Raw genomic sequence first — 25,311 nt, 5'->3', positions numbered from 1 at the left:
AGTGCGTTAGACATATTTATTGCATTATGAGCCAGATGGTTGGATTTAAAAAAAAAAAATCTTTTTTTCCCTTTTGCTAGAAGACACAAGTGTCAAAATTATTTTTGCTCCTTGTAAATCTGGTTTACAGAACATACACATGAAATGTCACCATCTTTAAAACAATGACCCAAAATGCACTAACAAGTGTAAACGCAATGCCTGCTGATACAGTAGCTGTTATCTGAATTATACAGGGCATGTCTGACACTTTTGAAGATAGACTGGTACACTTCCCTCGTGGTACTGTCACATAGGATGCTGGCATATGAAAAAACATCATTACATGATACTCAAATTCTGATTAAAGGTTAAATCCTCTTAAATTATTCACAATGAAAAACATATTAAAAAAGGAGAAATAAAACATAAAGGAACTAATGTATCAAGTGCAAAAAAATTAGTGTAAGTGCAAGAGCACAACCAATTAAGATTCTGCTGTCATTTAACAGCTTAAACCTGATTGTTCTTATTGGGCAACTGCTCCAGATTTTTTCAGTTGTCATCATAGATAAGTCCCAGAGTATCAAATGAGGGAGAGCATCTGTCGTGACAGCTATGGTCTCTCGTTGTCCATTCAGAGCTAGGGACAGCCAGTAGCCTACCAGTCGTGCTACTGGTTCTAGGGCAAAGCACACCTTGCAGCACCATGCCCATTGATGTGCTTCCTTATAATGCACTTGGCTCCCAGCAATCAGGAAATGAACGTCTTCGACACTAGGCTTGACAGGAAATAACTACCCTGGCAGGTTCTCCTGAAAGTGCATACAACCAACCCTATGTAGACAGTTTTACAAAACAATTCTTACCAATCATTTGAGCCAGCAGTCTCAGTAACAGTCATGCAAGCTAGGTGTGATTTAGTCTTATAGAGAGGATAAGGGGAGCAGAGGCAGGTGACTCCCCACAGAGCCCAAGGACAAAGGAATAAGCAAACAAAAAAAAATTCTACTGTGATTGATTTAATGGTTAGGAGATGTCATCTCTTTGTATTTTGCCTTTGGAAACACATAGCCTTCTGTACAGTTGTGAATTCATACAGGACCAACAATTCAAGAACAGGAAGAATGATTAGAATTTGTGTCTGAATAAAGCGGTCAATTGTAGAACCAATATTATTATTTTGTAATTATTATTTTTCCTTTACTTGCCAGATGTCCAGTAATATCATGGCCTACACATATACACACACTTGGATCAAGGATCAATTCATTTTGGTACCAGTTGATTTTAGTTCACAGTGTACAGGCAAGGCCGGATTTATACTTTTTGTGCCCCTGGGCTAATTATGTTGTGGCTCCCCTTCCATGTACAACTGTGCCTCTCCCATTCCATGTGCAACCCTCTCTTCCATGTGTATCATCCATGTATAGAAACCCCTTTCTAGCTCCCTTGGGCATCAATTTTCTTTGTCATTTGTTGCTCCCCATTTTCACCCTTCTCTTTCATATGTAGCTACCCCTCCTTCATGTCCAAGTGCCCTTGGCCTGCAGCTGCCCAAGGACCAAGCTTTTGTGGAATTTCCAGAAATCCGACCCTGTATACACTTGTAGGAATGATGAGTTTATTGGCTTTAGGTCCTCAATTTTAGCACGGTTTCTTGGCTGCTTCACTGCTCTTGGCGCCAGGCTTGTCCTTCCCACCGGCGCCTGCTGCTCCCGGATGCTCCATCTCCACGCCGCGGGGCACAGCCACAGGGGACCTGGGACTCCGGCCTCTCCACGTGCGCTGCAGCCAGCCTCACCACACTAGCTGCAACTTTCTCACTGCCTAGGCCACCAATCCACCTCGCTGGACTGGGCTGCAAGCCAGGAGCTGGATCACTGAGAGCAGCCACAGGTACTCCACCGCTGCAGTGCCACAGCACCTCAGACCTGTGTCCCACCATCATGCCAGGCCCCCAGCGCCCACAGCCTGTTGTCGCAATCTAGGCCTCCAGCCTAAGGCCATGGACGAGGCCGCAGCCACCGCATTTCAGAAGCCAGAAGCTCCACCATCAAGCTGGATGCCCGCAGCCCCTCTTGGACTTTATACCTCCAGACTGATCCAGGTCAAATGCCCTGCCACTGGGACATGTAACCAGGCCATCAGGCAAACCCCAGGGGCTCTCTCTCTCTCTCTTTACTATCTCTATACACTATTCTGATTCTCTCTCTCTCTTTTTCCTTACACTCTTTTCTTTTACACACTGTGGGGCATCTGGTACTGCTGCAGAGCGAGCGCCGCCAGTAGATGTGGCTGCTCCTCACATGGCACTCCAGTCCGCCCCACGCGTCCTCCACTAGTCATGTGCTGTATTATATATGTATATACTTACTTATGTACCATACTGTACCTGTGTGTGTTGAAGGATCGCATGTATGTGTTTGTACCATCACCGACCCTGTATGAGCCAAAAATAATTCTGGGTACAACCCCCGTTGTACTTGGCGAAATAAATGATTCTGATTCTGATCTGATTCTGTATAGCCAAAATACCTCACCACAATGATAGTATCTGTATCATTTTAGTGTTTACTATTATGTGGCTGCAACTTAGGGCACTGAAAATAAAAGTGAGTTTTGCTTAGAGTTAGCAGCTAGTGTTGAATAAAAAGATCAGGCGGGTTCGTTGATCGTCCCGAAATTGCATGCTATTCCCGTACACGCTGTTCCCGATGGAGCAAGTCAGCCAACATCTTGCAGCACGTGTGATCAGAATCATATTTCAGAATCAGAATCATATTTATTTCGCCAAATACAGCAAGAGCTATATTCGGAATTAATTGTGGTACACATGGCATAGACATAGTATAAGAAGACAAGATACACAACCATACACAACTATAGTAACGGTATACATGACAGACCCGGATTGTCCTTAAGTGTTTCTTCCTGCCGTGCAGGAGCAGTCCCCTAATAATATCGGTAATAATAATAATGATGATGATGATGGTGGCCCCCGTACAGTCCCAGGGCAAGAACAAGGACAAGGGCGGGCAACAGCGAGACCTGGCTGAGAGACCACCGCTAGGGCCTGCCAGTAGGCGGGCCTGAAAGGGGAAAGTTGGAGTTTAGCAGCCGAACCGCTTGGGGGAAGAAGGTGTTCTTCCGTCTGGTTGTTTTGCATGGTATAGTCCTGTACCTACGGCCCAGTGGGAGGAGCTTGAAGTAGCGACTGCCTGGGTGGGAGGGGTCACGGGAGATCAAGCGTCCTAGCGGAGTGGAGGAGATCAAGAGGCGGAAGAGGAGACCCGATGATTCTCTCTGCATCAGTTATGACTTTCTGCAGTTTGTGTTTATCGCTGGCCGTAGCGCCCGCGTACCAGACAATGACTGAGGAGCAGAGGATGGATTCTATCGTGGCAGTATAGAAGCTGGTCAGCAGTTCCCTGGGCATGCCGAATCTCTTTAGTTGGCGCAGGAAGAACAACCTCTCCTGAGATTTCTTCTGAATTTTGGTGGTGTTCTGCCCCCACTTCAGGTTATTAGTGAGAGTCGTGCCGAGGAACCGCACGGATGTCACCCTAGAGACTTCGGTACCCCCAATGAGTACAGGTGGGAGGGGGGAGGGTTCCTCTTGAAGTCTACGACTAGTTCAACAGTCTTTGCGGCATTGAGAACTAGGTTATTGTCACTGCACCAGTTACAGATTCTCTCGACTTCGCTGCGGTACTCCTGCTCTCCGTTGCTTCCAATAAGGCCGATGATAGTGGTGTCATCTGCAAACTTAATGACCTTCACAGAGTCCGCGGATGATATGCAGTTGTTGGTATAGAGGGAGAACAGTAGTGGTGACAGTACGCAGCCTTGAGGAGCCCCCGTATTAGTGGTTCTAACGCTGGAGTAGCAGTTGCCGAGCTTCACCTGTTGTGTTCTGTTAGTCAGGAAGTCCTTTATCCATGCTCGAAGGGTGGGATCTACTCCGAGCTGCGCCAGATTGGTGAGCAGGATGTCTGGGCAGATAGTGTTGAACGCTGAGCTAAAATCCAGAAACAGGATCCTAGCGTAGGAGGAAGGGTTGTCTAGATGCTCAGTGATGTATGCCAGGCTGGCATTGATGGCGTCCTCCACGGATCTGTTAGCCCTATAAGCAAATTGGAGCTGGTCGAGGTGGGCGTCCGTGAACCTCTTTAGGTGGGCAAGGACCAGTCGTTCAAGGAGCTTCATAATGTTGGAGGTTAGGGCCACTGGTTGGAAGTTGTTGTGCTCAGTACTGCCGGGTTTTTTGGGGACTGGTACAATTGCAGACCGCTTGAAACAGGAGGGGACTGTACCGTCTGATAATAACCGCCCGAATAAGGAGGTGAGCACAGGGGCTAACTGATCAGCACAGGTTCTCAGGCAGATTGACGACACTCCATCGGGGCCACCAGAATTCCTGGGATTCAGCTTACGGAGGTGCCGGAGTACCTCTAATTCGTGGACAGCAACAGGAGCCAGGGCGCCGAGTGCACCCGAGGAGGGGGTCACCCTGGCCGTGGCTGTTTGGTCCACAAGCGGGTTTGGTTGTTGCTCGAATCTGCAGTAGAACTCATTGAGCTCCTCCGCCGCCTGAGGGCTCGGGGTCACAGGCTGAGATACGGGTTTAAAGTTCGTGGCTGCTCTCAGGCCCTTCCATACCTCCCGTGTGTTGTTTGATTGAAGGCAGAGCCCCAGCTTGTCGGAGTAGGCCCTCTTCGCTGATCGCAGTTCTCTTTTCAGGGCATACCTGGCCTCTCTGTATTCTTCAGGGGAGCCAGACCTGTGTGCTTCCTCTTTGCGTTTCCGAAGTCGGCGGAGCTTGTCGTTGAACCACGGCTTATTGTTGGGGAAGATCCTGAAGGTCTTGGATGGGATACACGCTTCTTCGCAGAAGCTAATATAGGAGGTGACATTCTCGGCCCATTCATCAAGAGAGGGTGCCTCCAGGATCGACCAGTCGGTGGTGTCGAAGCAAGCTTGGATCTCCAGTTTTGCCTCGGCTGTCCATTTTTTGATGGTTTTGATGGTGGGCTTAGAGGTCTCCAGGAGCCTCCTGTAGGTGGGGATCAGGTGAATTGTGTTATGGTCGGAGTTACCCAGGGGGGCACCTTGGATGACCTTGTAAGCGTTCTTATGGGCCGTGTAGCAGTGGTCCAGGGTGTTAAGGTTTCTGGTAGGGCAGGTTATGTGCTGCCATCTCCTGTTGTAGGTTCGCCTTGTTGAAGTCGCCCAGGATGATGAACAGGGCCTCCGGGAGGGCAGTTTCCCACCGCCAAATACAGTCCCTGAGGGTTTGCAAGGCAGTCTTGGAGCATGCATCGGGAGGGATGTAGACCCCGATGAGGACAAGGGAAGAGAACTCCCTGGGGGAGTACTGAGGCCTGCAGTTTATGGCCAGGAACTCGACATCAGGGGTGCAGGTTTTGTTGAGAGTGGTGATGTTGGAGCACCAGGAGGTGTTGATGTAAAAGCAGATGCCCCCCCCCCCCCCACTCATTTTCCCAGAGAGGGCAACGTCGCGATCCGCTCTGAGGAGGTTATAGCCTGGTACATGTAGGAAGTCGTCGGGGGTGCTTTCGCTCAGCCATGTCTCAGTAAAACAGAGAACAGGGGTGTTTTTGCCGATATGGGGTTTACTTCCAAGTAGGAGGAGAAGCTCGTCCAGTTTGTTGGAGAGTGAGCAGACATTTGCTAATAGGATGGCAGGGACGGGAGAGCATAGACCTTTTCTTTTGAGTCGGACCTGAGCCCCGGCCCTCCTTCCTCTGTGGCGGCGTTTGTTCGGTGCTCGCTTGGAGACGAGGTGATTGGCGTGGGCGGTGACAGCCTCCCACAGGGCGGAGCCCCATGAAGACTTGGAGCTGACCAGGGGTTCCCATCTAAGGAGGGCATCTCTGGATAGGGTGGCCATATTTTGCGGCCATTCCGTGCCCATGATACAGTACAGTACAGTGTGCCCCAGTAGGAGGTGGAATGGAGTACTGGCGGGGGGCTAGTGCTCCTTGAATGTCCCCGCATGGGATTACGGCGGGCAAGACAGGCCAGGTACAGGACAGTGGGAGGCACGGGCTGGTCGCAAGACGGCGGGGCCCGCTTCGTCAATAGTCAGGTGGCGGGTCACGGGCAGCCAGGCAGCACAGCTGGGCCGGGTAGTGGGTCACAGGGGAAACCACAGTACAGTATAGGGCACAGATAGGCGGTGTAGCAGACAACACAGTATGGGAGGCACTGCACAGTACAGTATAGGGCACAGACAGATGGTATAGCACACGGCGCAGTATGGGTGGCCCAGCACAGCAGCAGAGCACAGTATGGGACACAGATGGGTGATGAAGCAGGCAGCACAGCACAGTATGGGTGGCACAGTAGTTTGGGGGGTAGCGAGCAGCACAGATCAGCTAGTGTAGCAGGCTGCTACAGTATGGGTGGCACAGTAGTTTGGGGGGTGGCAAGCAGCACAGTTCAGCTAGTGACCCATGAAGCGGGCAGGCAGCGGGCAGATACAAGACAGTGGATCCCCACTGGGACTCACCATGGATGGTACAGGGCAGCCTCCTGCAGGATCCGCAGCTGTTGAAAGTAGTGTGTCTGGAGGGGGTGGCTGGTCCAGGGGGCCACAGGTCCTGCAGGCTGGTCGGGCTCTGTATTTCCCGACCAGCGGTGTGCACAAGGCGGACTCCTCCAGCTGGCGAGGTGCTGCCCTTAGGACACCGGATGGAGCTCAGCCAGCAAGGCCACGAGGGTTTGTCGGAGGAGAAGGATCCTGCGGGATAATGGGAGGCAGCCCAAGGGAGTCGTGGTGGAGCGGCCTCCGCCGTGTCTGGAGGCTGATCGGGTGATACTGATCCTGCGGGAGGATGAGAGGCGGCCCCAGAGAGTTGTGGTGGAGAGGCGGGGAGCATCAGCAGCCGCGTCCGTAAGCTGGTCACCTGATGCGGAGACCGGAGTTGCAGCGGCAGCCAGGAGCGGATGTTGCCGGGGATGCAGCAGCCAGGAGCGGAGGGGTCCAGTATACCCGCGGGGATGCGCCGGCCCGGAGCGATGTCTAGCAGCAGACTGCAGGTCCGGCGAGGCAGCGGCAGACAGTGGAGGGTTGGAACCAGGAGCAGAGACCGGAGCGGTGACGAGTATCGGCGTGGGACCCGTGGAGTCAGGAATGCTAGGTGAGTACACCGCTGGAGCACTGCAACGACAGCAAGAGAAGCAGGCTAAAGCTAAAACTGAAAGACTACTCTAACACTAAGACTGTCCCTAAAAACTATCTAAAACTATCTCTACAGCATCTCTACAGCAGAAAAAGACTATGTAAACCTGCGAAGTTGCAGGAGCCATGTGACCGAGGCAACCTGCACGGGCGCCATCTTGGTCATTAGTCGAGAATGCAACCAATTTTCCTCCCAAAATTGGTCACATTGTCGGTTGGGCATCCACTTGGCGGCACCAATTTTCATCCAGTTTGATTATAATAATCAAATTGGATAGTCGATTGGCCACCAAGTCGCCTGGTGTATGGCTACATTTATAGTAAGAGAATTGTGCACACAGAAACTCTTTGTTTTCTTTAGTCTTATCTCCTGCAATAAGTGATCCAACAACAATCTCAGATCCCATTGCTTACTCATAAGCCTCCAGAGTAAAGTGAAAGTAAAGACTTGTTCACACATACAGCTTACAAGATGCATAGCAGGGATCAGTACTTGATCCCTCAGACAACAGTGGCGGGCAGGATGTAAAGACAACTAGGAATGCGTTACTTTGCTATGCAGGGTTGAGAAGGGGCAACAGAGAGGCGCACAAGGAGTGTCATGTGGTGGGCAGGGTGAGTGAGAAGAACAATGCTTTCGGCCTGCGCTTGGCAATCCGTTGGGCTGATCATCATTATTGGCCACCGCAGTCAAGTTTTATCTTGCCTGTGTACGAGGCTTAAGTCTATTAACCCTTTCAGGCACTTTTTAAAAAAAAACATGCATTTGTTTCGAGATGTTGTTATGGGGTGGCTAATCTTTTTGGAGCAGAAGGAACATTTTTCATTATTTCTCAGCTCTGCCAAACCCGATATATGTTCATTTATCTGTAATAATAAAAATAGTAATACTAATAATCCTCCTTAGCATGAAACAATCAAGGTGATACATACAAATGTACACAATTTAATGAACAGACTCCGTTAATGAAACACACAGTTTGCTCAGCCCTCCTAGATAAGGTTACTGTATAGATTATCTAGGATTTCAGCTACAGCACAATTTTTTGTATGCTCAAAAACTCCCAAGTGCTAACTTCACGTCATTACATTGTTGCTTTGTTATTACACTGATAAAAATGGTCAATTTAAACAAACTTTATTTATTATTGATATTTCATGCATATAAGCAGTAAGCAGTATTTCTACCGGGGAATCTTAAACAGTGTCAAGTCATGGCCCAGTGCTTAACAGTGTTTGGCTTATCAGTTTTGAGTTAACCACGTCTGATGCAAACGATGACCCCTCCGTCTCCATGATTTGCGTCCAGAGACTCTGAGCATTAAGTTAATTTCCTCCTGGATTTCTGAGATGCGTCCTCCTTACCCTGCGGAAACACAGTGAAGTATACAGGTTTTGACCAAATGACAGAGCATGGAGGGTGAAATTAGATGAATTAAATTAAAATATGACAAAAAGCCTATCTAAATATCTGTCACAATTTTACCTATACATTGTCCAAGCTAGCCACTAGTAACGAGCCCTTCTGCTGAGGCTTGGTATCCAATTTAAAGGTTGGTTTAATGGCTTGTGATTTGTGACGTGGATATTTTTTGACTTGTAAATTCTACATCCTTTAAGAGCACAACCGTTCTAGCATATGCTATGGGGCTCTGATAATACCGAATGATCACCGTCAATATGAAATTGTAACATCAGCATAATGAGCAAAGGCAAAGGGTAAAATGTAAATATTCATTGTTATACATGAACTGTGACCAGGATTATCATAAACAGCATTGGCTCTATTCTACGCTATTCATGAGTTTTTTAGTTAATGGAACGCAAACAGTTAAGTTGATGACATCCCTTGTTTTTTATAGTGAATGATAGTAGTAAGCTGGTGATCTCCTGGTCTTTGATTGCATTTTGCTAGTAAAGATCTTGTTATTAATCAAAATGGCTTCTTCCGCATATAGTATAAGTCACCTTCACAGATGGGATGTAGCATCAGAGTTGCGTCTGAATATTTGTATTAATCCTGTCTAAAATAGACATGCTTTGTGTTACTGAGTTTAAATCGGATTGCACTGGCTAACAGCTGTAATAAGGAAAAGCTATTTGTCTTTGCAAAGATAATAAGAAACCTACATTGAAAAGAAAATGTCTGACTCATCACTAACATAAAGACATGGCAGAGAAAATGTATGTTGTCAGTATCGATCCTATCTATCTATCTATCTATCTATCTATCTATCTATCTATCTATCTATCTATCTATCTATATAGTGCTGACATATTACGCAGCGCTGTACAGAGCATATATAGTTTTGTCACTAACTGTCCCTCAGAGGGGCTCACAATCTAGTCCCTACCATAGTCATATGTCTATATCATGTAGTGCGTGTATCATAGTCTAGGGCCAATTTAGAGGGAAGCCAATTAACTTATCTGTATGTTTTTGAGATGTGTGGGAGGAAACCAGAGTGATCCCACAGGGAGAACATACAAACTCCTTGTAGATGTTGACCTGGCTGGGATTCAAACCGGGGACCCAGCGCTGCAAGGCGAGACCGCTAACCACTACGCCACCGTGCCGCCCCTATCTGTCTATCTATCATTAATATGTGTATTCATTTTTATAGTGCTGACCAGTGTTGGCATTAGAATTCAACAACTGAATACTGCAGAACACCACCCATTAGTACCATTTTAGTACCGAACAAATGGACAGGGGGAGTTTACTACCACTTAACGGCGTGCTTCACTTGACTCTGCTGCGTTCTTCTTTCTCCTTCCAAAGCCAGGAGGAGGAAGTATAGTAGTCGTGTGAAAGGTGCTGGGAAGTGCAAGTACTGACCTCCCCCTGACCCCGTTTGCTTGTTTGGTACTGAAATGGTAATCAATTGTGGTGTGCGGCAGTAAATGGATATTCTGAATTCTTTATGCTGAATTTGAACACCAACACTAGAGTTGATATCTTTCACAGTGAAACAGTCAGATCACTAAAACTAACCATACATATATGGTTTTATATGCTAAGATGATCAATCCCTGTACGTTTAGAGTAAGATTGGATACTGATCAATTCCTACCCTACACAGCAAATTCGGTTTCAAGAGACTTTAGTAGAAGCACAAAGATCAATGCACTGCAACGCTATGGTCCACCTCCCACCATCCTGCCCTGACCCCGGGCACAGGATGATCTGAACATGTTCTATCAGACTTTTTCTCAGTAATCAGCTGAAAATCTATTGAAAATAAATTAGTTGGATATGTTAAAGCAACAGATTAATGGTGGATTAATCAAACTCTTCAAATTGATGAGAAATGATTCAAAAAATGTGATACGTGTCTATATTTCTACCTATCTATCTCTTTATGTGTCTGCCTACCTCTATCTCTCTGTCTAAAACTATTTTTTGAGGTAATATTTTGTAGACCAGATAAAGATGAAAATGTATATAATAATCTTCTGATCTGCAAACAGAGAGGAAAATTTGATTTGAACGATCTCACCTAGGTTGTCCGAATTTCCTAGATAAGAGTTTTTGGCTGTTGTGGATATACCCAGGGATACAACGAGCATGGCTGATCTTTCATTCAAATGCGCCTGTGTAGCACTGAGGGGGAGGGCTATAAAACCTTGTCCTTACAAACGTCAATGGTCAGATCATCAGAGTTCCAGCCAGACTGTTGTTTGATCACTGTATGGGTCTCATTAGTGATCGCACATCAGTCCAGAATAGCTGTGTGTAGCAGCAATCTTGCACGATTGCTTGTAAAAATGATTGAATGACAAGACATGCCTGTCATATATAACCATTATTGCAGCTTCATTTGTACACAAATTGGGCCATATTCACCAAAATACAATAAACTCTATATGTAATGGCAATGCACTGGGATTAATGCTTTACCTGATTTGTGTAACTTATGTTAAATACGCAATGTTTATGTTGCTTTTCTAACAGGCAATGTAGTTGTTGCAGGCATAATGCCTGTTACACAAATTTCATAAGCGTTAGCAATTTGCGTAAAGGCGGTTACGTTTTACTTGTGCTTCCTCACATGCAAAGTTTACCGGGGTTTAGGGAATATAGCCCATACTTTGTCATAGAAAGATAAATATATAGATAAATAGGTCACCTACAACCCTTTAGATGCATTTCCTCTTTAAATTTTGGACATATTATATAAACTGTTATATAATCGGATAAAAGCAATCCACAGAGTTAATTGTATTTCCTCCTGCAATAGACTGTGGTAGAGAAACATACAGAGTGAGCCCAGTGGAATAGCTCCTGTTAAAGTGATACACTCCTCTGAATGCCTATTAGCTCGGTTGAGTCTAATTACATTATCATGGCACGTACTTTCCTTTGACATGCTAAGTGTCTGCCAAGAGCACAGGCTGCGATGAGGCATGTTCAGAGAAACTGTAGAACTGTGACTAGTCTCTATAAAAATGTTCTAATTGCTAAAAATAAAAAAAATTATTTAAGTGTTTATCTGTATACTGTTTACTTTATTAGCAGCGTAAGGATAGCTGAGTGGTTTCAGGAGAAAAGAACAATCTATAGCAAAGATTAGTAAAAATGACCAGTGGATCCCTTAAGGTATCCATACATCAGTAAACTTGGTGGGCAATCGACCATCCCATTCAATCATATTTATTGAAGTGGATGTAAATCGGTGCCCCCAAGGGCATGCGTGATTTTCCAGGCCGGAAATGTTGGAAATTTAGGGTCAACGTGGTTGATCAGCCTGATAATCATGAACGACGAACGTAACAGAAACCTCTGGCCGTGTCCCTCAAATGCAGATGCACGTAAACCCCCCTTGCCCATGCATTAATACTAGATATCAAGCAAGAAAGCATGGTATTAGAGCTCCACACACTTGTTTTAGTGTAATTTTTTTAAAGGATACCAGAGCCCACATGAATATGAGAAACGGGGGAGCAGGCATGTATGGTGAGCTGTCCTGATGCTCACCACTCCCCCCATTCTCCATTCTGCCACATCCACTGCCGGGTTGGGCATCAATGCGCCTGTGCTGGCCCAGCTGCACGCATTCTAAAGTACGCAACCACGGACGGAAGCACTTTGCGCATGTGCATGGCATCATCGTGACATCCTGCGCAGAGCGCTCTCAGCCGCGGTTGTGTAGAACGCATGCAGCCTGGCCAGCTCTGGTGCAGTGATGCCCGACCCGGCTGACCAGAAGAGGGTGTTGGAGGGCAATTACAGGCAGCGGAGGGGGCAGAATGGAGAACGGGGGGAGCAGGGAGCATCAGGACAGCTCACCATACATGTCTGCTCCCCCGTTTCTCATATTCATTTGGGCTCTGGTATCCTTTAAGCACAAAGCAGTCCTTGTGTTGTTTCACTACATAAATGATAAGATCCATAAGCAAAAACAAGGTACAATTATCAGTTTTCAAGTCTGGGGACTTTGCTCTTGTGATGTTAGAGACATTTTTTTCTGCAACAGTCAAGCAAAACTCTTCTGCTCACAAAATATAACCAGGTGGAGATACGACTTGTTTCTTGTTTCTATTTTGAAAATTCAACTTTTTTAAAAAATAATTTTTTAATAGTATACACACAAAAAATAAAGTAAAGAAATATGCAGAAAACACTATGCATTGTATTTGAGTAAAACAAATAAAAATGATGGTGATTGTAATTCACTCAATGATTTTGTAATTTTCTTTAGGCGAGATGGAGAACCTCCTTTGGATATTGGCTGGATTCCATTCATTGGCTTGGCTATAGAGTTCAGGAAAGATCCTTTAAAATTCCTTAAATCTCGGAAAGAGAGATATGGGGATGTCTTCACAGTCTGCATTGCTGGTAAGAATTATGAGCTGACTTATATCAGTTATAACTCTTTATTTACATGAATGTAAATCTAGATCGCTGTTCTTCCTCTGCGTAACAGATCAACTCAAGGAAAAGACAGACGCAGACATATCAAGAAATATGTTTGGCACAAGTAGCTGATGTCCCTGTCTTATTCTCCACGAAATAGCAAATAATTCCTATTTGTTAAATCACTTGTATACATGCATAGCCTTAATTGTGTTACCATATGGCTATACAATGATTTCCACTAAGAGGGATTTCACTTATAAAGTCTGGGAAAATCCACACAGATCTGTCTGCTCTGATGTACCTGTTTTCCCTGCAACATTGTTCACAATAATTTGGGAGAAACAGCAACAAAAGTTCATTTGTAATTTTGAATTTACACTCAGAAGGAGGGGGATTTATCAGTCTGAAGCTGCTTTTTGTTATGTTAGTGAATTGTACATTACCATTTTCCAGTCTTTAGCTCTTGTCGGGTGGTAGAAGTTCAATAAGGCTGTCTATTGTACTGCCTGAGTTTAATGTTTTTACTATTATTTAAAGTGTACCTGAGCCGAATCTTACCTAAAGAGAGGGAAGCCTCAGGATACTATTGAGACTTCCCTCTCTATTCTAATTCAAATGTCCAACATTGCATAGCGTGGCCCCTCCAGAAGATTAGTGAGCCGGAGCCGCGGGCTCTATGCTACTGCGCATGAGCGGGCTTGCGCGGCTACATTGCGGCTGTGAGTAAGGAAGTGGAGCTCCGCAGCGCTGATGTGGAGGGGGGGGGGGGGTACACTCTGCAACTGAGGGCTGCCCACAAGGGAGGGAAGTCCTCTCTTTGAGGTAAGATCTTGTTTTTAACCTGAGCTTTGGCTTGGGTTCACTTTAAGAAAAGCTGTATTTTTTAAAGGGAGTCTGAAGCATAATAAAAAACAAACAAACAGATACTTACCTATGGAGGGGGAAGGCTCTGTGTACTATAGAGTCTTCTCATTGCTCTCTTTGTCCTGTTGTTCCCCCACAGGCTTCCCCGCTAGCAGTCTTCCACTGCAGGTGGTCTTCAGAAGTCTTTGGGAGCACTCGGGCTCCCGAAGACAGTCCACTCAACACTGCGCATGCGCGAGCGCTCTCTCTCACACACTTACACGTGTGCAGTACAGAGCCGCCGGTGGCACTCGGGCTTCCTGAAAACCTCCAAAATCTCCCTCGGCAGAAGATTTAAAACAGAGGAGCCTGTGGGAGAAGGAGGAGATGACGAGAGGAACGGGAAGGCTCTATAGGACCCAATGCCTTCCCTCTCCTTAAGTAAGTATCCGTTTTTTTATTTTAAAGAGAACCCGAGGTGGGTTTGAAAAATCCTGTTAGGACACAGAGGCAAGTGCTGTATACAATGAGCAGCCTATGTGTCCTTACAGACTGTCTCCAGGCTCCCCCCTCCCCCCTGTCCCCCATCAGAAAAAACGCCGGCTATCGACACGCAGATTGTTGCTAGCCGGCTGTTTACCTAAGTCTGTCAGTCACCGCCGCTCTCCCGCCTCCTGTATAGCACGGCTCTCCGCCTGTGCCCCTTCCCTCCCCACCTTTATAAGCTTTCTCCAATCAGCTTACGGAGGCGTGGAGAGGGAAGGGAAACAGGTGGGGAGGCGTGCTATAGAGGGGGTGAGGGAGCGCCAGTGACTGACAGCCTTAGGTGAACAGCCAGCTAGTGACAATCTGCATGTCACTAGCCTGGAGGGTTTTTTTTATGGGGGACAGCAGAGCCCGGGGGGAGCCTGGAGACAGTCTGTAAGGACACAGAGGCTGCTCATTGTATACAGCACTTGCCTCTGTGTTTTTTCAAACCCACCTTGGGTTCTCTTTCATTTTGCTTCAGATTCACTTTAACCAAGAGGTTCATTTGAATTGTGTGTTATTAGTGTCTGTTATACGTTTATCAGCTCAGGTACAAAAACACATACTTCCCTAAGAAGATGCGCAAAGTTTGCGCATCCAAAAGTCCACCCTTGGTGGAAGGGTGATCTACCCTAACATTTCCTCCTATCTACAGAGAGCGACGTCTTAATCCTGAGTGGGGACAGGCTTGTTCTCCCCACCTGCCTGAACAGTGGTTGCTTCGGAGGCAACCCGGGTTTGTGAGTATATTACTTACACTTCATACTGCACCCCACTTCCGTTTAATACATACTACACCATATTGGGCTCTCGGTCTTCTACCTTCCCTAAGAAGATGGAAGTCTATATCCTCTAAAGGCTTCCCACTCTGTTCTCTAGTCCCCCGTCGTAAAGCGCAGCCTCCCCAAAGAATTCCGACAATGCTAGTTGAAATGAACATCGCAGCTGCATGCCTCTTCAGATGCAAGAGTGCTATACTGTGCCTGTGTGAGTCCGTCCGCACCCTTGCAGTGAGCCAGAGCCGTATGAGCAGCACCGTGCTGCTGCGCAGGTACGGGCATGCTTACGTGGGTGCAGCACAGCCACGCTCGTACCAGAAGAGGAGTGTAGCCCTAATGTTTCAGAGGGTCCTAGAGTGCCAGAGGTCCGGAAGGACAGCGAGGATCCACAGGCTTCCCTTTCCAAAGGTAAGTATTTGATTTTTCACCCAAAGTTTGTCTCGGGTTTGCTTTAAGGAGAGTCATAATCTCAAAAATATAGTAGTTTAGAGCAAGCGTGTGAGTAAAGAAAATCTTCTCTTTGTGAATTATTAATATTTAAAACAAATATTACTAGAGACATTAACATTAAGCATACTTCAGGTGCTATTTAACCACTTGAGGACCACAGTGCTAAACCCCCCTAAAGACCAGTCCATGTTTTGTTTAAGGCCTCGCTGCAGGGCCACACAACACAGCACACAAGTGATTCCCCCTCCCCTTTTCTCCCCACCAACAGAGCTCTCTGTTGGTGGGGTCTGATCGGCACCTCCCACCTCCCCACCCAGTGTTTTTTTTCCCATAAATATTTATGGGTTTTTTCCATTAAATGTGCTTATTTACAGTGGTTTGCAAAAGTATTTGGCCCCCTTGACTTGACATGTTCCACATTTTGTCATATTACTGCCACAAACATGAATCAATTTTATTGGAATTCCAAGTGAAAGACCAATACAAAGTGGTGTACACGTGAGAAGTGGAACCAAAATCATACATGATTTCAAACATTTTTTTGACAAATAAATAACTGCAAAGTGGGGTGTGCATAATTATTCATAGACATTGCCTGATGAGTGCTAATGACTAAATGGAATGCACCTGTGTGTAATCTAATGTCAGTACAAATACAGCTGCTCTGTGACGGCCTCAGAGGCTGTCTAAGAGAATATTGGGAGCAACAACACCATGAAGTCCAAAGAACACACCAGACAGGTCAGGGATAAAGTTATTGAGAAATTTAAAGCAGGCTTAGGCTACAAAAAGATTTCCAAAGCCTTGAACATCCCACGGAGCACTGTACAAGTGATCATTCAGAAATGGAAGGAGTATGGCACAACTATAAACCTACCAAGACAAGGCCGTCCACCTAAACTCACAGGCCAAACAAGGAGAGCGCTGATCAGAAATGCAGTCAAGAGGCCCATGGTGACTCTGGATGAGCTGCAGAGATCTACAGCTCAGGTGGGGCAATCTGTCCATAGGACAAATAGTCATGCACTGCACAAAGTTGGCCTTTATGGAAGAGTGGCAAGAAGAAAGCCATTGTTAACAGAAAAGCATAAGAAGTCCCGTTTGCAGTTTGCCACAAGCCATGTGGGGGACACAACAAACATGTGGAAGAAGGTGATCAGGTCAGATGGGACCAAAATTGAACTTTTTGGCCAAAATGAAAAATGCTATGTGTGGCGGAGAACTAACACTGCACATCACTCTGAACACACCATCCCCACTGTCAAACATGGTGGTAGCAGCATCATGCTCTGGGGGTGCTTCTCTTCAGCAGGGACAGGGAAGGTGGTCAGAGTTGATGGGAAGATGGATGGAGCCAAATACAGGGCAATCTTGGAAGAAAACCTCTTAGAGTCTGCAAAAGACTTGAGACTGGGGCGGAGGTTCACCTTCCAGCAGGACGACGACCCTAAACATAAAGCCAGGGCAACAATGGAATGGTTTAAAATAAACCATATCCATGTGTTAGAATGGCCCAGTCAAAGTCCAGATTTAAATCCAATCGAGAATCTGTGGCAACAACTGAAAACTGCTGTTTACAAACGCTGTCCATCTAATCTGACTGAGCTGGAACTGTTTTTCAAAGAAGAATGGGCAAGGATTTCAGTCTCTAGATGTGCAAAGCTGGTAGAGACATACCCTAAAAGACTGGCAGCTGTAATTGCAGCAAAAGGTGGTTCTACAAAGTATTGACTCAGGGGGCCGAATAATTACGCATACACCACTTTGCAGTTATTTATTTGTAAAAAATGTTTGGAATCATGTATGATTTTCGTTCCACTTCTCACGTGTACACCACTTTGTATTGGTCTTTCACATAGAATTCTAATAAAATTGATTCATGTTTGTGGCAGTAATGTGACAAAATGTGGAAAACTTCAAGGGGGCCGAATACTTTTGCAAACCACTGTATTTATCTATTTTGTTTCCCACTTCATCCCTCCCCACAGCCAGCCAATCACGGCGATCGGCTGTCATAGGTTTCAGCCTATGAGAGCCGATCGCTCTCTTGTGCCCCGGGGGGACAGCTGTGTCACACGGCTGTCCCCAATACTGCGCTGCTGTAGATCTCAGCGCTGTACTAACTTAATAGACGGTTTCGCCGTCTAACAGTCTCCAAGCGGCAAAGGCGGAGCAGAGCTCCAACTGCCAAGCGGAGATGCGCGCGCATCGGCGTGCGCGATCTCCTGCAAAAACCGGCCCCAGGACTTGACGCCAATTGGCGTTAGGCGGTCCTGGGGCTGCTGCCGCGGTCACGCCCATTGGTGTGACGCGGTCGTTATGTAGTTACGTTGGATTGAGACTAAGAATACACATGCTTAGCTCATCATGTTACATGTTACTTCAGGTATACTTTTAGCTAAGTACACAATTTAGAAATGTTTATTAAGTTTGAATGTTTTAGTAAAAAATGATGGTATACAATGCAGCTAATGTATTCGCACTTTTACCATACAGTTCAACCCTCATCAAGGACTCTTGTCTATTTGGAGTTTGTATGTTGTTTCTGTGCTTACCCTGGCATGTTGTGGGTGCTCAACCTTCATCCTACTTTACTCAAACATACTAGATTAATTAACTAGGCACTAGCACTCACATGGGCTGGTGATAGGCTTCATATCACTGTGTATCATTGTATATATTTTTTGGGACACAGCACAACCTGCACTACCCCTGATGAAGCCTGTTTAATGGGTGAAACATGTTTTGTTAAGAGTTTTATGCATTGTTTGTGAGCACTATTTAGTTTAGTTTGTGAAAATTTGATGCAGATCTAGTGAGAGTCTGTGTGTGAGAGTTACACTGAGGGGATTTTTATCATCAGTTAATTAGCATTTAAGCCTTATGAGACTGCTATTCTCTGTGCAGTACACACCTTAATTGGGGTAGCCCATTAGTATGCAATATTGCCTTATAAGTGTTGTCCTTATATGACCATTTTTAATTGTTAAATAAAGGTTTTAAAATTGTACCTGTAGAGCTTTTTATCATTATTGATAACTGTGTTGTTCTAATTTCCCTGCCAGCTTGGGACTAGTTTATTTCTTGTAAGAAAAGGTAGCTGGCATCTGCACAACTTGTCACAATTTTAGTTAGACCTCTGGAGATGAAAACGCAGCCAGCAGAACCCAACACCTGTCAGACTTTCCAAAGTTGATGGAATTTTAAAATGGTGAATGTTGGCTGAACCCAACATTCACCCCTTTATAAATAGTTTAGACATATATTTTATTTAGCTGTTCTGCTACTTTTATTGTGGGGATGCAGAATAGATTTCACAGCGAGAATTAATGTAAAACAAAATGATAAAAGTAAGCTCATCAAAACACTGAGGGATTGTTTTGTGAAGTGAAATCGGCAATGAAGAGCAGAGCATTTTCTCTCTGATCACTTCAAACATCTAATTAGGTGAAGAGACATTCCTGTGGACCTGATTAGTTGTTCAAAGTGAGCTTTAACCTTGTGATGGCATTTTAAAGTAGAATAAAACTCTAACATAACATTCAATAAAATGTGTTATCCTACTTTTTATTACTACTACAGTTATATTTGCTTTTGTGTGCAAGTAATATTGTCTGTCTACAAATAACAAATTCCCAAGTACAGTTTATCTGCTCTGAAAGCTGCCATTGCATTTTATTGCATAGCTGCTGTATTTATACATTAAAATCTATCTAGTAATCACTTCTCAACTCTTTCTGCTTCTCAACTCAGTACAGCTCAGTTTCTGCAGTTTGCTAATGTTTACTTAATGTACCTGACAAAGGACTGTAAACAAAACATAATGTTATTACCTCTTCAGATGTGGCCAGAAGCTGCTCACTGAAAGAAAGACAAACACTTATATCGTGCTTTTCTCCTGGCGGACTCAAAGTGCCAGAGCTGCAGCCACTAGGACGCGCTCCATAGGCAGTAGCAGTGTTAAGGTAGCCATACACTGGTCGATTTCCCATCAGATTCGACCAGCAAATAGATCCCTCTCTGATCGAATCTGATCAGAGAGGGATGGTATGGCTGCCTTTCCTGCAAACAGAATGTGATTCGATTTCAGCATTAAACCGATCACAATCTGTGGAGCTGGCGCTCAACCCCCCCCCCCCCCCCATACATTACCTGATCCGGCCGGCGCGAGTCCCCTGGTCTCCGCGGTCACTTCTCTGCTTTCAGCTCCTCAAGCTTCACTTCCTGTCCGGGGAAAGTTTAAACAGTAGAAGGCGCTCTACTGTTTAAACTTCCTGCTGGGACAGGAAGTTCAATGAAGCTGGAGGAGTACAGCGTGGAGAAGTGCCTGCGGAGACCAGGGGACTCGCGCCGGCTGGAGCAGGTAATGTATTGCCGCTAGCGTCGGTCGTCGGGTATTCGAACGCCGCTATCGACGCACTCCCGACCCGCCAGCAATCGAGCAAACTCTTCTGCACGGATCTACGGGAATCGTTGGGAACTATCGATTTTTAACGGAAATCGATCGTTCTGTCAGCTTGTGCGCAACGATTTCACAGCCGATTTGATCACAGTGATCAAATCGGCTGTATATCGTCGGGAAAATCGGTAAGTGTATGGGCCCCTTTAGGGAAACTTGCCTAAGGTCTCCTGCTGAATAGGTGCTGGCTTACTGAACAGGCAGAGCCGAGATTCAAACCCTGGTCTCCTGTGTCAGAGGCAGAGCCCTTAACCAGTACACTATCCAAACACAGCTTTCCACTGAATAACTAAAAGCAAGGAGCTTTCTACTGAAAAACAATGTGCTGTGCTTAACTGTTTGCTGCTCCGCTACAAATTGTGATAGTAGATTTTATGCTGTAAATAATATTTTAGAGCAAAGAGGAAATGCTGAGTTTCATACGACTTTAAGTTATTAAAGCAGGATCTCAAACACATTGTCTTGCACGTTCACCACATGGGATGCTCATTATTACATACTACAATTCCCAGTTGTCTCTAAGAGAAGATATTGACAATGTGTCTTTTAAAAAAAAAATCCAGAGAAAAGAAAAATACAAGAACTGCCAAATGTATAACCATGGAAGGGGCTTCAGCTGTTTGTTGCAAAGTCCACCTTCATTACAGTGTGTTTATGTTTTGTTGCAAAAGTGCAGATAAAGGTCCTTTTTACAGTTTTGATCTGCTTATATTGTTTCTAATTATTAGCCTACAAAGCATTTCATTTGGAAAATGCAGAGCAATGCTTGGGGATCCTTGCCTTGCTTGTGTACCGGTGATGCGATTCTGCTGATTGTACTTTCCAATGGGCTGAACAAATGATTGTCATTGTGAGAAGTCATAAGGGACATGGATGTCATCTTAATAAAGAAATTAAAAGGCACATCTTTCCATGAGAAACCATGTAAATTCCTGACCTGTCGCAGAAAATAGTTCTCTAATTGGTTTTGTGTGGTGGTGCAGCAGAATCGTTTTCCCCAGACGTCACCCTGGAGAAGCACTACTGTATATCATTGTCAACAGTTCACTGAAATCTTCCTAATAAGAGGCCGATTACATAAATTTGATAGTCGAAGGGGAGGAAAAAGAGCAAGGTAAAGTGTATGATAGTATTTCCAGAGACATTACATTGTATAAGGATCAAGAAGAAATGGACAGCTCTGTGGATATCTTCAGGGATCTTGCAGGGAGTTGCTTTCTGTCCCTTGGAGAAGTGACACAGTGCATATGGGACTCTTGGAGAGAAGCATTTCAGTTCAGATTAGCCATGAAGACACTGTCCAAGAACTGGTCTCCAGATAGGCTGGTCTGCAGGTCCAGGGTACTACCTGCAAAGAATGACGGTAATCCCACCAGCATTTGCAGCTCTACTTGCTGTTTTCAAAACAAATGGTGCAGAAGGTAATTATACCGCCTCCCATTTCTGCTTCAGGATGGTGGAAAAAAGTAATACGCTTACAGTGCTTTTATCTCTTTGTGACTTTCTGCTGTTAGGCTTAATATCAGTAAAATGAAATGTCTCTACTTTTAAGAAATGGAAATCCTTTCAATTCAAGGACTGCTATGGCAAAAAAGTGTAAAGCTTAAAATACAGTATTTTTAGCTGCATTTTTAGCTAAGCTCCACCCATCAAAGAAAACTGCCCGGGCTTTTTTTCCCTGAAGCTGTGCAAAGCATGATGGGATTTCCTATGTTGTTATTCACGTTGCCTAGCAACTGGGAGGGGTGAACAGCACACAGGACAGTTGAAACTGTGTCTCATGCTCCCTGTCACCTCCTTTCAACCAAAAAGATGGCTGCCCTCATGAAATAAAACATGTGCCTGTTCTTTTAAAACAGGGAGGGTAAGATATTATATTGCCTATCTATTTTAATTAACATAACTAATGTAACTTAATGACAGTATGTTTGTTTAGGCTGAAGTTCTTCTTTAAGTTTCCTTTCTGTGAACCCTGTTGCATTGTGGGAAATAATGGCTGTTAACAACTGCCAAGCAACCAGTATCTTCCTCTGTGCATATGAATCTCTATGAAAAAAACAACCTTTTAGCCTACCACGTTGGTTAGTGGGCGTGGTTATAGATATTGATAGTTGGTGTTGTCAAGTTTTTCTCTTGTCTGCCAGTAGTAAAGTTGATGACATGCAGGCTCATCATGGCATACATCATTTCTTGATCTCTCTTTTATTTTTTAACATCTCCCTTTGCAATGTATTGATTTATTGGTTTCCCCATTACTATTTTTCATAAAAGTTCCTCTTTAAGACATCCATTTGACCCAGAGTAAAATGTGCTGTACATTATGTTTTTATTATGTACTGTTAATATTTCTTTTTCAGCTAAGTTTTCTCCTAGAGGATATTTTCACACCTTATCAATACAATGCCTCTTAACCCACCAGCAAGTAGAACAACTCTGAATAATTTTGACAGTACTTTTTCACCTACTTTTTAGTACTTCTTCAATTGCAGAATGCTGAAAACTTATTTTAAACTGTGGAGGAAAAACTATGTGCTAGGAGAAAGCGTAGCTGGAAAAGTGAATTGAATAAGCATCATAGTATGTGGTATTGATCTCACAGCTCTGGATGTATTATGTACTAGTCCATCTCCTCATGGGGTATCTTAAAGGGAACCTAAACTGAGAAGGATATGGATTTTTCCTTTTAAAATAATGCCAGTTGACTGACTCTCCTGATCCTGTTTCTCTAATACTTTTAGCCACCGCCCCTCAACAAGCATGCAGATCAGGTGCTCTGACTGAAGTCAGACTGGATTAACTGCATGCTTGTTTCAGGGGTGTGATGCAGCCACCACTGCAGCCAAAGAGATCAGCAAGACAGCCAGGCAACTGGTATTGTTTAAAAGGAAACATCCACATCCCTCTCAGTTTAGGTTCCCTTTAGGATTTCTTGTATTTTCAAAACCATTCCCTGGGTGGCAGTGGTTCAGTCCAGCTGCCAGAACAGTGTGCAGTGAGGAGGCAGGCTGGCTGCCATCTTTGTATAGGTCCTTGCCTGGAAGCGCTTTTGAAAAGAACAACAACAACAAAAAAACATTGAGAATCCTCCATAAGGAGATAATTTGTCAAGAAGTTTAGAGCTGTCAGATTAATGATACCTACTTTGAGTGACAGCTACATACAATGAAATAAAAAAAAATAATAGTGCTTTTTACCAAGGGGAAGGGGGACGGTAGGTTGGTGTCCCCTTTGCAAGGCACCTCCCAATGTTGAAAGGCATATAGGCTGTAGGAAAGAGCAGGGAAAAGCCTGTGCCCCTTTGCTATAATGGTTGTATTTACATGTTAATCGATATCAAACACATGGTTTTTTTTTTACTTACTCATGCAATGTTTAAAAGGACACTATAGTAAAAAGTAGGCTACTGGGATAGCCCTGCTAGCATGTACCTAATAAGAAGAGCATCAGGGCCCATATGCAATTCACTTTCTCTCCTGGGTTTTATCCTAGGAGGTAATTTTTCATCTTGCTTTTAAAATAACTTTTCAGCATTTTTGCAATTGAAAAAGTACCAAAAAGTAGTTGATATACTACTATGAAAATTATTTATTTGTTTGCTTGCTGGTGATTTAAAGTGCATTTTATTTACAAGTTGTGAAAATATCTCCTAGGAGAAAACTTGGGTGAAAAAGTGATTTGCATATGGGTCCAGATATTAAAGGAAACATCCGAGGAGCATAAAAATAAAAAAAAATCCACTTACTTGGGGCTTTCTCCAACCCCTGGCAGACGTCCTGTGCCTTGCCGCAGCTCCGCTCCTTGCCAGTACCAGTGGCCTACTTGCGTTCCAGCGTGCGTCTCACGTAGTCGCGCTGACGTAATCCGGACTATACTGCGCAGGCGTAGTAGCTCTACGTCTGCGCATTACAGTCCGAATGATGTCAGTGCGACTCAGTGAACTGCATACTGAAGGGCAGGAGAAGCCGACCTGGAAGACGACCTAGCGAGGTTGGCTTCTCCACCCGAGGCAATTGGGAGCCACCGGAGCTGCGACAAGGGCACAGGGCGGCTGCCAGGGGCTGGAGGAAGCCCCAGGTAAGTGGATTTTTTATTTTTAAACTCATCAGAGCTTCCCTTTAAGCAGTATTTTTATAAAAATGTTAAAGAGACACTGAAGCGAAAAAAAAAAATATGATATAGTGAATTGGTTGTGTACTATGAATAATTACTAGAAGATTAGCAGCAAAGAAAATATTCTCATACTTTTATTTTCAGGTATATAGTGTTTTCTCTAACATTGCATTATTCTATAATATGTGCAGATTACACAACACTCAGCATTCAAAATGAGTCTTTCAGAGCAGTCTGTGAAGTAATGACCTCTCCTCTAGCAGAGGAAAAGTAAACAGTACAATAACACTTGAGATAATAAAAGTCAGATAACAGCCCTCTCCACAACTAAGTTAGTCGGAGAGCTTAATGGCTTGTTTGCATAGAGATAACAACTGGAGTTTCTCAACTCTTCCTGTACTGGAAACAATTAGACTGATGTATCTGATCTTAATGTTTTATTTCTTAGCTGTACTACACATACAAATCATAATATCATAATTTTTTTTTCGCTTCAGTGTCTCTTTAACTAGAAATATTAACAGCATATTTAGAGATCCTGAGCATTGCTAAGCAGGTTTACCAATATGTCCCCCCCTCACTGCTCACAGCTGATGTGTCTTTTCTCCCTGCTTAAAGGACTACTTCTGCTAAAAAAGTAAGCAGTTAAAATATGACAGAACCAACTGGTTTTAATCTAGTCCATCTCCCCATGGGGGATTCTCAGGATTTTCTTTATTTTTTGAAAAGCACTTCCTGAATGGCAGTTTAACTGCCAAAATAGTAAAATACCAGCCAGCCTCCGTAATCACTTGCACCTGGCCCGGATGGCATGCATCCTCGGGTCCTAAGGGAATTAAGTTCAGTTATAGATAAACCCCTTTATCTTATCTTTTGTGACTCTCTTTTAACTGGCAGAGTCCCAGTAGATTGGCGTACAGCCCACGTTTTCCCATTATTTAAGAAGGGCAAAAAATCAGATCCAGGAAATTATAGACCTGTAAGCTTAACATCAGTTGTATGCAAACTATTTTAGGGGTGTAACGATTGTGGAATCGTCTCCGCGGTCAGCGCACCAGACGTGCGCTGACGCGGCGGATTTCCTCCACAAGCGTAT

The 25,311-nt window shown here is 44.7% G+C and overlaps 1 protein-coding gene across 2 annotated transcripts in view; it reads left to right on the top strand.

Annotated features, from left to right (window-relative positions):
* Window positions 1-25,311, top strand: part of CYP7B1 (cytochrome P450 family 7 subfamily B member 1) — a 263,377-nt gene that overhangs the window by 133,800 nt on the left and 104,266 nt on the right. For both annotated transcript variants that reach the window (XM_068234795.1, XM_068234794.1), the window contains exon 2: window positions 12,889-13,025. In XM_068234795.1, coding sequence (XP_068090896.1) covers window positions 12,889-13,025 — 137 coding nt within the window. The remainder of the gene's footprint in view (window positions 1-12,888; window positions 13,026-25,311) is intronic.

Source organism: Hyperolius riggenbachi, chromosome 5 (genome assembly GCF_040937935.1).
Source record: "Hyperolius riggenbachi isolate aHypRig1 chromosome 5, aHypRig1.pri, whole genome shotgun sequence".
In the NCBI taxonomy this organism is placed as follows: Eukaryota; Metazoa; Chordata; class Amphibia; order Anura; family Hyperoliidae; genus Hyperolius; species Hyperolius riggenbachi.
This window is presented reverse-complemented; position numbering and strand designations above follow the sequence as displayed.